The sequence below is a fragment of the Littorina saxatilis genome, linkage group LG13, assembly GCF_037325665.1.
Source record: "Littorina saxatilis isolate snail1 linkage group LG13, US_GU_Lsax_2.0, whole genome shotgun sequence".
Lineage (NCBI taxonomy): Eukaryota > Metazoa > Mollusca > Gastropoda > Littorinimorpha > Littorinidae > Littorina > Littorina saxatilis.
In genome coordinates, this window is record NC_090257.1 from 37,192,896 (window position 1) to 37,205,063 (window position 12,168).

At 39.0% G+C, this 12,168-nt stretch overlaps 2 protein-coding genes across 3 annotated transcripts in view; one reads left to right on the top strand and one right to left on the bottom strand.

Annotated features, from left to right (window-relative positions):
• The window catches only part of LOC138945646 (methanethiol oxidase-like), a 25,896-nt gene extending 22,431 nt beyond the window's left edge, over nt 1-3,465 (top strand). The window contains exons 10-11 of the mRNA XM_070317128.1: nt 286-434; nt 1,998-3,465. Of these exons, the coding sequence (XP_070173229.1) occupies nt 286-434; nt 1,998-2,160 (312 nt within the window). The 3' untranslated portion in view covers nt 2,161-3,465. The remainder of the gene's footprint in view (nt 1-285; nt 435-1,997) is intronic.
• A 342-nt stretch (nt 3,466-3,807) lies between these two features.
• LOC138945640 (sodium leak channel NALCN-like) overlaps nt 3,808-12,168 on the bottom strand; it is an 85,280-nt gene continuing 76,919 nt past the window's right edge. For both annotated transcript variants that reach the window (XM_070317115.1, XM_070317114.1), the window contains exons 40-42: nt 10,672-10,863; nt 9,774-9,876; nt 3,808-6,944 (exon numbers count right to left, since the gene is read on the bottom strand). In XM_070317115.1, the coding sequence (XP_070173216.1) occupies nt 6,775-6,944; nt 9,774-9,876; nt 10,672-10,863 (465 nt within the window). In that variant the 3' untranslated portion in view covers nt 3,808-6,774. The remainder of the gene's footprint in view (nt 6,945-9,773; nt 9,877-10,671; nt 10,864-12,168) is intronic.

Below are 12,168 nucleotides of genomic sequence, written 5' to 3' on the forward strand. Positions count from 1 at the left end.
ACAGACAAACACGGAGAGAGAGATAGACAGACAGAGACAGGCAGACAGACCGATGAAGAAAGAAGGAGAGAGAGGCAGAAAGATACACCCATAGACAGACACAAAAAACACATACACAAAAAACACAGACAGACAGACCGACACACGCACGCACACACACACACGCATGCACGCACGCACGCACGCACACACACACACACACACACACACACACACAGAGTATGAATATTTGATTAACTAGACATCTAACAAAATTAATTATTCACAATTCCCTCCATCACACAGAGCCAGCCAGACCCCATCTTCCTGAAGAGCGGCAAGAGGCTGGAGGGGGGACCCCAGATGATCCAGCTGTCACTGGACGGCAAACGCCTGTACGTCACCAACTCCCTCTACTCCTCCTGGGATGTCCAGTTCTACCCCGAAATGGCCAGGTAAAGCCATTTATTTAATTAGTTATTAGGTATGACTTGGATGTCCAGTTCTACCCCCGAAATGGCCAGGTAAAGCCATTTATTTAATTAGTTATTAGGTATGACTTGGATGTCCAGTTCTACCCCCGAAATGGCCAGGTAAAGCCATTTATTTAATTAGTTATTAGGTATGACTTGGATGTCCAGTTCTACCCCCGAAATGGCCAGGTAAAGCCATTTATTTTATTAGTTATTAGGTATGACTGGGATGTCAGTGAGTTCTACCCCCAAAATGGCCAGGTAAAGCCATTTATTTAATTAGTTATTAGGTATGACCGGGATGTCCAGTTCTACCCCTGAAATGGCCAGGTAAAGCCATTTATTTAATTAGTTATTAGGTATGACTTGGATGTCCAGTTCTACCCCCGAAATGGCCAGGTAAAGCCATTTATTTAATTAGTTATTAGGTATGACTGGGATGTCCAGTTCTACCCCTGAAATGGCCAGGTAAAGCCATTTATTTAATTAGTTCAAGTTAAATATGACTGTGGTACACTGGACCACGCCTTTCAGGACATCCCAATTTAAGACTTCCTCCCTTTTAAGACCTTGTTTTTTCACATTTTTTTCATTAAACCTCAGCACATTTATTATTATTATTAATTTTTATTAAGACTCCTTTCCTTATATTTAAAAAAAAAAAAAATGGGGATGTTCATATGTCGCAAATCCAAACAATATAGTCCCAAGCCCCGCACAAAAACATACATAAATACATCATTCTGTACACAATTCCAAATCACACAATAATAATACACATCGAAATATACGAGATTTTTCAAGGTCTTAAAAGGGTGGTTCCACTGCATTCACATTCATCAGTAGCAATGTCAAAAGAAAGGAATCTATCACATTGAGTCGTAATATATTTATCTAAGAATTCCCCGAGTTCGGGGCAGCTACTTTACCCTACTGTTTCCTGTTTAATTTTGTTGTTCTTTTTTTCTAAGTACTTATTTTTGGGCGTCCTTCTGATGTCCATCAACTTTTTTTAATAGCTTGTGAACTCTTCGAGCTTTTATTATAATCTTTGGGGCGGGGATATAGCTCAGTTGGTAGCGCGCTGGATTTGTATTCAGTTGGCCGCTGTCAGCGTGAGTTCGATCCCAGGTTCGGCGGAAATTTATTTCAGAGTCAACTTTGTGTGCAGACTCTCTTCGGTGTCCGAACTCCCCCCCGTGTACACTACATTGGGTGTGCACGTTAAAGATCCCACGATTGACAAAAGGGTCTTTCCTGGCAAAATTGCTTAGGCACAGTTAATAATTGTCTACCTATACCCGTGTGACTTGGAATAATAGGCCGTGAAAGGTAAATATGCGCCGAAATGGCTGCAATTACTGGCCGTATAAAATTTCATCTCACACGGCATCACTGCAGAGCGCCTAGAACTGTACCCACGGAATATGCGCGATATAAGCCTCATTGATTGATTGATTGATTGATTGATTGATTGATTGGTAAGACTCATCAATTGGCTGCCTCTGAGGACGTTCAATGTGAATGCCATCTTCCATTCCACAGACAGGGCAGCGTGATGCTCCAGATTGACGTGGACAACGTGAAGGGAGGCCTGACACTCAACAAGAACTTCCTCACCGACTTCGGTGACGAGCCCAACGGTCCAGTGCTTGCCCACGAGATCAGATACCCCGGTGGGGACTGCACCTCAGATATCTGGATCTAAAGCTCATCCTTGACTGGGCGAAGTGGACTTTGCGAAACTGGCACCAAGGAGCTTTGGCACTGAGTTTTTTTGTAAAAAAGACATCAAAATCTTCGTGAAGTCAACTTCAGGCTCCATTAAGGACGGTATTAACTGTGGACAGCTGTGGGGGGATATTTTTCCTGAAGGATGATATTTTGACAGGAGTTTGGATTAATTATAATCGATTCTGAAGTTTCATTGAGTTATTTGCTTTCTTGACTTGCAAACCATAACTGTAAGCCTTGAAAGTGGCTGGGTTTAGGTTAGCAAGTACGCAAGTAACTCAAAAGACTGACAAACCAATTTATTAATTATACAGCTTTGAAATAAAATCACGTAATTAGTTTAAAAATACAGATTGGTATCTGAGCTTTTGAGTTTTGGGGTCCTCACATTGCCTGTTTTTTTTTTTTGATTGAACAAAGATTATGAATTCCAGCATTTCAATGCACTTAGATTTAAGTTTCGGGTTTGATATAAGCACAACGCGGAGGTTTTGTGTTTGCATGAAACGCATTGTGAATATGCATGGTTATCAGCTGGATCTTTTCCAAATTCTTTGATGATTCTTATAAATCCCTCGCAGTTTAAAATAATATTTCAAAGTTGCATTATTATAAACATATATTTTATGCCAGTTAATGTTTGTGGCACTTTTATTGAAAAGTTAAGATTTGACTGATTTTAGGATTTTTTTCCCGCATTGTTGTTGACAGAATATAATCATGCATGTCAAAACTTGTGGCAGTTTAAAGCTGATGACCCAGATTAAAACTAATTTATGAGTTCTATTTGGTATTTAGCTTTAAAGTGTCAACATTAGCTTAAAGTATCTGTATGTCACCTATAATTTGGATTCAAAACACTGCAATTTTTGTTATTGTTGTTAAAAATGCAATGGATTTGGTGCAATGGAGAAGAACCCACCCAGTCTTTGTGGAGGTAACTTTGTTTTACTCTTGAACGCACAAAACTTTTTTTCTTTCCATGTATGTTGAACCCTCAATTCTCTTCTGTAAGTGTTCATGTTGTATGTGAGAGTTTAAGAGAGAGGCGGTGCTTTGGTCTGTACGAGTACCTAAACTTTGACAAAAACATTTTTTGTAAAGACAAGCTCTGAAGCTCATACTGCCTAATAATGTGCTATGGTTTCATTCAGTAACATTTAACCATTTTGATGTCCACTTTCAAACTAATCTACCAAGATCATTTTCCTTTTCAATTGCATTTTTTTCAGCTTATTATCTGCACTGAAAGTGTTGATGCATGAAACAATCAACTTAATGAATTAACGCATTTATCTTTGTCCTTTACGCAGACTTAACATTGCAGTATGATTAGAAAAATAAATATAGACATAAAAAAACTGTATTGTACATGTTATTTTGTTGAATTGAAGAGAACATGTCTTCATCCCGCTTCTGTTACATCTCTCTCTCTCTCTCTTTCTCACTCTCTGTCTGACCATTACACACTCACACACACACTCACACACACACACACACACACACACACACACTCACACACACACACACACAAACACACACACACACACTCACACTCACTCACACACACACACACACACACTCACACACACATGAACCCACATTTACAACACCTATAACAGAACTTTTTCCATGATCACTTTATTTTTGACTTCCAACAAATTTGAGCATGGGCTGTGTCATTATGTAGGCATATCAACCCTAAATTCACAGAGTCATTATGTCATTCTGTGGTATTATTTCTGATCAAATACAGTCTTGACTTTCACAGTGCACACAAAAACAGCTTAATTAACATCAACAAGACTAGTATAGTACTGTTTTCATGTCAAAACAAGTGTTTCATCAGATGTTTTTCCTTGAGAGGTAAATCACACTTTAAATGATCAGCAAAACATGGATGAAGTTAGTGTACACATAACAATTAACACTAATATTTCCAAATCAAGTGTTTCAATCATCACATGTTCTTCCTTTAAAGCAAATCACACATTTCCGATTAAAAGGAAGTCTGTGAACTAAAGTTGGTGTACACATAACAATTAACACTAACAGTAATATTTCCAAATCAAGTGTTTCAATCATCACATGTTCTTCCTTTAAAGCAAATCACACATTTCCGATTAAAAGGAAATCTGTGAACTAAAGTTGGTGTACACATAAAAATTAACACTAACAGTAATATTTCCAAATCAAGTGTTTCAATCATCACATGTTCTTCCTTTAAAGCAAATCACACATTTCCGAGTAAAAGGAAGTCTGTGAACTAAAGTTGGTGTACACATAACAATTAACACTAACAGTAATATTTCCAAATCAAGTGTTTCAATCATCACATGTTCTTCCTTTAAAGCAAATCACACATTTCCGATTAAAAGGAAATCTGTGAACTAAAGTTGGTGTACACATAAAAATTAACACTAACAGTAATATTTCCAAATCAAGTGTTTCAATCATCACATGTTCTTCCTTTAAAGCAAATCACACATTTCCGAGTAAAAGGAAGTCTGTGAACTAAAGTTGGTGTACACATAAAAATTAACACTAACAGTAATATTTCCAAATCAAGTGTTTCAATCATCACATGTTCTTCCTTTAAAGCAAATCACACATTTCCGATTAAAAGGAAATCTGTGAACTAAAGTTAGTGTACACATAACAATTAACACTAATATTTCCAAATCAAGTGTTTCAATCATCACATGTTCTTCCTTTAAAGCAAATCACACATTTCCGATTAAAAGGAAGTCTGTGAACTAAAGTTGGTGTACAAATAAAAATGACTATGCATCATAAATAAGAAATTGCACGTTTTCCCAAATATGGTTCTGAACATTTGATGAGAATAAAATCATAACTGTCATCAAAATAATACTTCCTGCAGCAGCAAATTCATTTAACTTAAAAAAATATGTACCAAAGAAACTTTGGCAAAAACAATACAAGGGCAGGAGGTAGTGTGGGTAATACCACAGCTATGTATGGTTGCAAACCCACAGCAACCTCAATGTAATCTCACGAACAAACCAAATAAACAAACAAAATAAATAAACACAAAACCAATAAATAACGCATTAAAAAACGCATAACCAAAAAAAGGAATAATCACACAATAAATCAATAAATCATTAAAAAATAAAGGATAGAAAAAAGAAAAAAACTCAGCATATTGCACATATGCCAGCTAAAAATGCAGATGACATTGAAATACTGGAATGAACACATGTGGTAATATTAAACTGCAGTATGAGATGATTTTCAACAGAGAATATAACACAGCATGCTGATACAGTCATGTCCACCTTGTAAGTTGGTAATCGTCATTACATTTTCAACAATTCACTTTGATTCAGTTAACGTAACACCCAGTTGACTTGAAATAAATGACTAGAATCAAGTAAATGGGTTTAAAATCATACACCTGGCTACTAATAACAACACGAAAACAGTGGTACCTGCAACCATAGGCCCCTCTAATAAAAGAACATCTTTCTTTCTTTACTTTATTTGGTGTTTAACGTCGTTTTCAACCGTTCAAGGTTATATCGCGACAGGGAAAGGGATGGGATAGAGCCACTTGTTAATTGTTTCTTGTTCACAAAAGCACTAATAAACAAATTGCTCCAGGGGCTGCAACGTAGTACAATATATGACTTTACTGGGAGAATGCAAGTTTCCAGTACAAAGGACTTAACATTTCTTACATACTGCTTGACTAAAATCTTTACAAACATTGACTATATTCTATACAAGAAACACTTAACAAGGGTAAAAGGAGAAATAGAATCTGTTAGTCGCCTCTTACGACATGCTGGGGAGCATCGGGTAAATTCTTCCCCCTAACCCGCGGGGGGAAAAGAACATCAACCACGAGAAGACACCTTTTGTTGGTCCTTCACCAAAATATCTCTCGTGAGATGCGATATTCTGACATTTTTTTGTAGGTTCAAAGGGTGTTCTTTCGTGGCAGCTACCACTGTACAACTAAACGATGCTGTATTATCCTTTCAGTGCAATTATCAGAAGAAACAATTTCAGGCACTGCTAATAAACAACATTTTGGCAAGACCTTCAGTTCAAACCCCTGTTGACCAAAGGACAACAGAATGATCCCCTTTTTGTTTGTTTTCTAGTCGATCAACAACACATATAAATGCATATTCGGTCTACATCAAAATCACTTGTTTGGTGCACTTGTTGTACAACACATACACTAACACACATCACTGAGCATTCAGGGTACATGCACACATGAGCACACACATAATTGAGTGTTCACACACACTCAAACGCATCCACTCCCACATGCACGCACACAGACACATCATCTCTGTCTCTCTCTCTTTGCCTTTCTCTCGTTTTCACTGTTTCCATACTCAGGGAGAAGCCTCATCACTGGTACCAAATTACAAGTAAATGGTTTTACACACACACACACACACACACACACACACACACACACACACACACCTCTGTTTTCACAAGCAGGGAGAAGTGTCATGACTGGAGCCATTACATTTAAACTATTCTTTGCACCCACACACATACACGCGACTCTCTTTCTCTCTGTCTGTCTCTGTTCTCAAAATCAGGGAGAAGAGTCATCACTGGAGCCGTTGGAAGTAAACTGTTCTTTCCACCAGCTCCCAATGTCAGTGGAAACATTTTTACCAACGAGGGCCGAGTCTGTCGGAAAAGAGGGTAGCGTGGGACTTGTGTCGTCAGAAAATTCAGACACCAGGGGTAAAGGTTTGCCTCCTGCAACAGACAAGACGCATTTCAACATAACTTGTAATTATGCAGGGCTATTTGGCGTATTTCTAAATACTCCTGGTAAAATTTTTCAACAAAGATAAGACTGTGGCCACATTAGTTGAAAGCATGAACTCAAAGTACTTCTGTGTAAAAGTCAGATTTACATTCCATTCTAAGCTTTCTGGCGAGTCACTTGTTTCAAGAAAAGTGACTGTCTCTGAAATATTTGATTTTCAATTCAATAGCTAACATGTTGCCTGATGTAGAAATACACGCAAGAGAGATGGGTTCTTTGCTACAGTGAAACCTGTCTAAAACAACCACACAAGGACCTATCAAAACTAGTCGCTATGGAAAGGTGAATGAAAGAGAAATAATGTCATTGGGGATTCTACGGGGTGGTCGTTTTGGGCAGGTGGTCGTTATGGAGAAGTGGTGGTGGTAAGGGAAGGTTTGACTGTACTTAGTCAATATCTTAACACTGCCTGTTCTACAGTGGAACCCCCCTTCTAAGACACCCAATTTAAGACTCCTCCTATCCAAGACACCCAATTTAAGACTCCTCCTATCCAAGACACCCAATTTAAGACTCCTCCTATCCAAGACACCCAATTTAAGACTCCTCCTATCCAAGACACCCAATTTAAGACTCCTCCTATCTAAGACACCCAATTTAAGACTCCTCCTATCCAAGACACCTAATTTAAGACTCCTCCTATCCAAGACACCCAATTTAAGACTCCTCCTATCTAAGACACCCAATTTAAGACTCCTCCTATCAAAGACATCCAATTTAAGACTCCTCCTATCTAAGAAACCCAATTTAAGACTCCTCCTATCTAAGACACCCAATTTAAGACTCCTCCTATCTAAGACATCCAATTTAAGACTCCTCCTATCTAAGACACCCAATTTAAGACTCCTCCTATCAAAGACACCCAATTTAGGACTCCTATCCAAGACACCCAATTTAAGACTCCTCCTATCCAAGACACCCAATTTAAGACTCCTCCTATCCAAGACACCCAATTTAAGACTCCTCCTTCTAAGACACCCAATTTAAGACTCCTCCTATCCAAGACCCTCCTTTCTCAGATGTTCTGTTCATAACCTCTGTATACTTAGCTCCATTTGAAGACTCCTCCTATCTAAGACCCTCCTTTCTCAGATGTGCTCTTCATAACCTCTGTATACTTAGCTCCATTTGAAGACTCCTCCTATCTAAGACCCTACTTTCTCAGATGTGCTCTTCATAACCTCTGTATACTTAGCTCCATTTGAAGATTCCTCCTATCTAAGACCCTCCTTTCTCAGATGTTCTGTTCATAACCTCTGTATACTTAGCTCCATTTGAAGACTCCTCCTATCTAAGACCCTCCTTTCTCAGATGTTCTGTTCATTACCTCTGTATACTTAGCTCCATTTGAAGACTCCTCCTATCTAAGACCCTCCTTTCTCAGATGTTCTCTTCATAACCTCTGTATACTTAGCTCCATTTGAAGACTCCTCCTATCTAAGACCCTCCTTTCTCAGATGTTCTGTTCATAACCTCTGTATACTTAGCTCCATTTGAAGACTCCTCCTATCTAAGACCCTCCTTTCTCAGATGTTCTGTTCATAACCTCTGTATACTTAGCTCCATTTGAAGACTCCTCCTATCCAAGACCCTCCTTTCTCAGATGTTCTGTTCATAACCTCTGTATACTTAGCTCCATTTGAAGACTCCTCCTATCTAAGACCCTCCTTTCTCAGATGTGCTCTTCATAACCTCTGTATACTTAGCTCCATTTGAAGACTCCTCCTATCTAAGACCCTCCTTTCTCAGATGTGCTCTTCATAACCTCTGTATACTTAGCTCCATTTGAAGACTCCTCCTATCTAAGACCCTCCTTTCTCAGATGTGCTCTTCATAACCTCTGTATACTTAGCTCCATTTGAAGACTCCTCCTATCTAAGACCCTCCTTTCTCAGATGTGCTCTTCATAACCTCTGTATACTTAGCTCCATTTGAAGACTCCTCCTATCTAAGACCCTACTTTCTCAGATGTGCTCTTCATAACCTCTGTATACTTAGCTCCATTTGAAGACTCCTCCTATCTAAGACCCTCCTTTCTCAGATGTGCTCTTCATAACCTCTGTATACTTAGCTCCATTTGAAGACTCCTCCTATCTAAGACCCTCCTTTCTCAGATGTTCTGTTCATAACCTCTGTATACTCAGCTCCATTTGAAGACTCCTCCTATCTAAGACCCTCCTTTCTCAGAAGTTCTTTCTTTATTTGGTGTTTAACGTCGTTTTCAACCACGAAGGTTATATCGCGACGGGGAAAGGGGGGGGGGGGGGAGGGGAGATGGGATAGAGCCACTTGTTAATTGTTTCTTGTTCACAAAAGCACTAATCAAAAAATTGCTCCAGGGGCTTGCAACGTAGTACAATATAATGACCTTACTTTCTCAGATGTGCTCTTCATAACCTCTGTATACTTAGCTCCATTTGAAGACTCCTCGCTTTTAAGACCTGATTTTCTTAGATTTTTGAAGGTCGTAAAAAGGGGGGGTGGGGGGGGTTTTCTGCTGTACCAGCACATGCAGAAAAGGAGTTTACAAAATTGCAGTCTTCAATATTACCTGTTAATATTCTTTCGATTCATTTGCTTGGCTTCCTGACGAGTGGACGTAAACTGATAGAACTATCAAGATAAGTTTTGTGTGAATATTTCTTTGTCTGTTCACTTAAAAGACCGTTGGGTCGAAATATCTGTGAATGTATTGTTTTGTCAATAGCAAATGTTCCAACAACCTACCTTTCTTGTTTTTTGATTTTCAATATTACCTGTGTTAATTTTGCTTCTCTTGCGCAGACTGGCTCTCTCTTTGTCCCCCCTGGTCGCCCCGTCACTCAGTGTTGGAGTCAGGAATTTGCGAGCAGACGCACCCTACAAAATTAATACAAAAGTCATTTGTCACAGAATATACGGGCAAACATGTAAGGTTTAATGATGTATGTACACACACCCAGACTCATACATGTGCATGCTGAGCAGTCGAGCAAACGAATAAGTTCTTCAGCTGTAAAAGTGACACCCACGGTGTCAAAAAACACTTTCTTTTTAGGATGAATTAAGTCCCTAATTGTTCTTCTCTCTTCTTCTTCGTTTATGGGCGGAAACTCCCACGTTCACTCACGTTTTTGCATGAGTGGGTTTTTACGTGTATGACCGTTTTTACCTCGCCATTGAGGCAGCATATATCGATTTCGGGGGAAGCATGCTGGATAGTTTCGTGTTTCCATAACCCACCGAACTCTGACATGGATTACAGGATCTTTTCTGTGCGCACTTGGTCTTATGCTTGCATGTACACACGAAGGGCGATAAAGCACTAGCAGGTTTGCACATAAGTTGACCTGGGAGGTCGGAAAAATCTGCACCCTTAACCCACCAGGCGGCCGAGACCGGGATTCGAACTCACAACCTTTCGATTAAGAGGCTGACGTCTTACCACCACGCCACTCTTCTTCTTTTCCCAGCCATCTAACTCCATCCTGCTACGCAGAGCGTTAGGTCGTTGTACGACAGGGCTGCAAAGTTCCATGTGGAGACATGCCCCTTTTTTCTGGTGTGTGCGTTCGGGAATGGGAGTGGCTCCCTCTTTCAGCCATCTTACACCACTCCACTCCATCTCCCCCCTCCAAAAATAAAAGGAGAAAAAAGCCTGTTTCTATCCCTCACCTGCAGTGCGCTAGGTGGCTGTATGACAGGGTTGCGAAGTTCCACGTGTCCCTTCTTCCTAGTGCGAGTGGGAACAGGGGTGGCTCCCTCCTCCTCCTCTTTCTTCGTGTCTTGACCTGCGCTCAACTCTGTCACTGTGAACAGCGGTTCGTTGGTGGCTCGCAGGTTGGAGATAATGTTGGAATGCTCTTTCTGTGGGTGAGATAAATGTAAGAAATTTTAGTCTCAATGCAAGATGCTGGTTTGGTATCAGAGATAATGTTGGAATGCTCTTTCTGTGGGTGAGATAAATGCGAGAAATTTCAGTCTCAATGCAAGATGCTGGTTCGGTATCAGAGATAATGTTGGAATGCTCTTTCTGTGGGTGAGATAAATGTGAGAAATTTCAGTCTCAATGCAAGATGCTGGTTCGGTATCAGAAATAATGTTTGAATGCTCTTTCTGTGGGTGAGGTAAATGTAAGAAATTTTAATTAAAAAAAACCTAATCAACAAAGTGACTGCGGGTGAGATGAAAAAAATGTTGGATTTGTTTGTTAGTCCTGAAGAAGCCTCCAAAGGCCAAAATTTGATTTTGTTGTGCATGTGCTGTCCTTGTATAATGGTGAGTACAGAATTATTTTGTTTTTCAACAAAGAAATTTAAGCCTCAATGCAAGATGCTGGTTTCGGCATCAGAAATGGTGTTAAATGAATTGCTTTTGACCAAAATAATAAAAAAAATGTAACAAAAACTGAACAATTTCCAGAAATTAAATCTTAATGCGTGACAAGAGTTTGACAGCTGAAATTGCGTTATAATGTGTGTGGTAACTGACTATATAACAACACAACAACATGTAAATGTCAAAAAAAACTTATTCAAATATACTGTACTTCAAATCAGATCTGCAGATCCCTGGAAATCTAAAAGATGTCTTTGTAATTACCAACACAACAATTCTTCCACCAAAAATAAAATTCTATTTAAAACTAATGACGTCTTTTTGCATAAGAATAACAGCAACACATTTTAAAATAACTTTGCAATGACTTTGGATTAATGTATGTGAATCTCAACGCAAAATCAGTACAAAGTAAAAGAATAACATTAGATTGAAATTATGTCCTAATGTTGTTAATATATCTTGTATACTTGCCATTTACATACATGTGTATTTATTATAAATGTTGAAGGATGAATGATGATACACTGTAGACGGATGCATGTTTTTTTGATTAAAAGCCCTACAATGATGTGCTTGGCAAAAAAATAAAAAAATAAAATTAATTAAACAGAAAGACAAGATAAAAAGCCACCAATTCCCCGGACACCAACTTCTTCTGTGCATTAAAGGGTAGGTTTTTTTTAGATACATGTCGCAGTTTTCCTGCAAACCAAATGTCCTGGGTATTTTAAATGATATTGGTAGGAATGGGAAGTTACAAGACATGCATTCACTCCTGGAGACATCAATACTTTAGATAACAGAAGCACATGCACCCTTCCGAGGTAACTG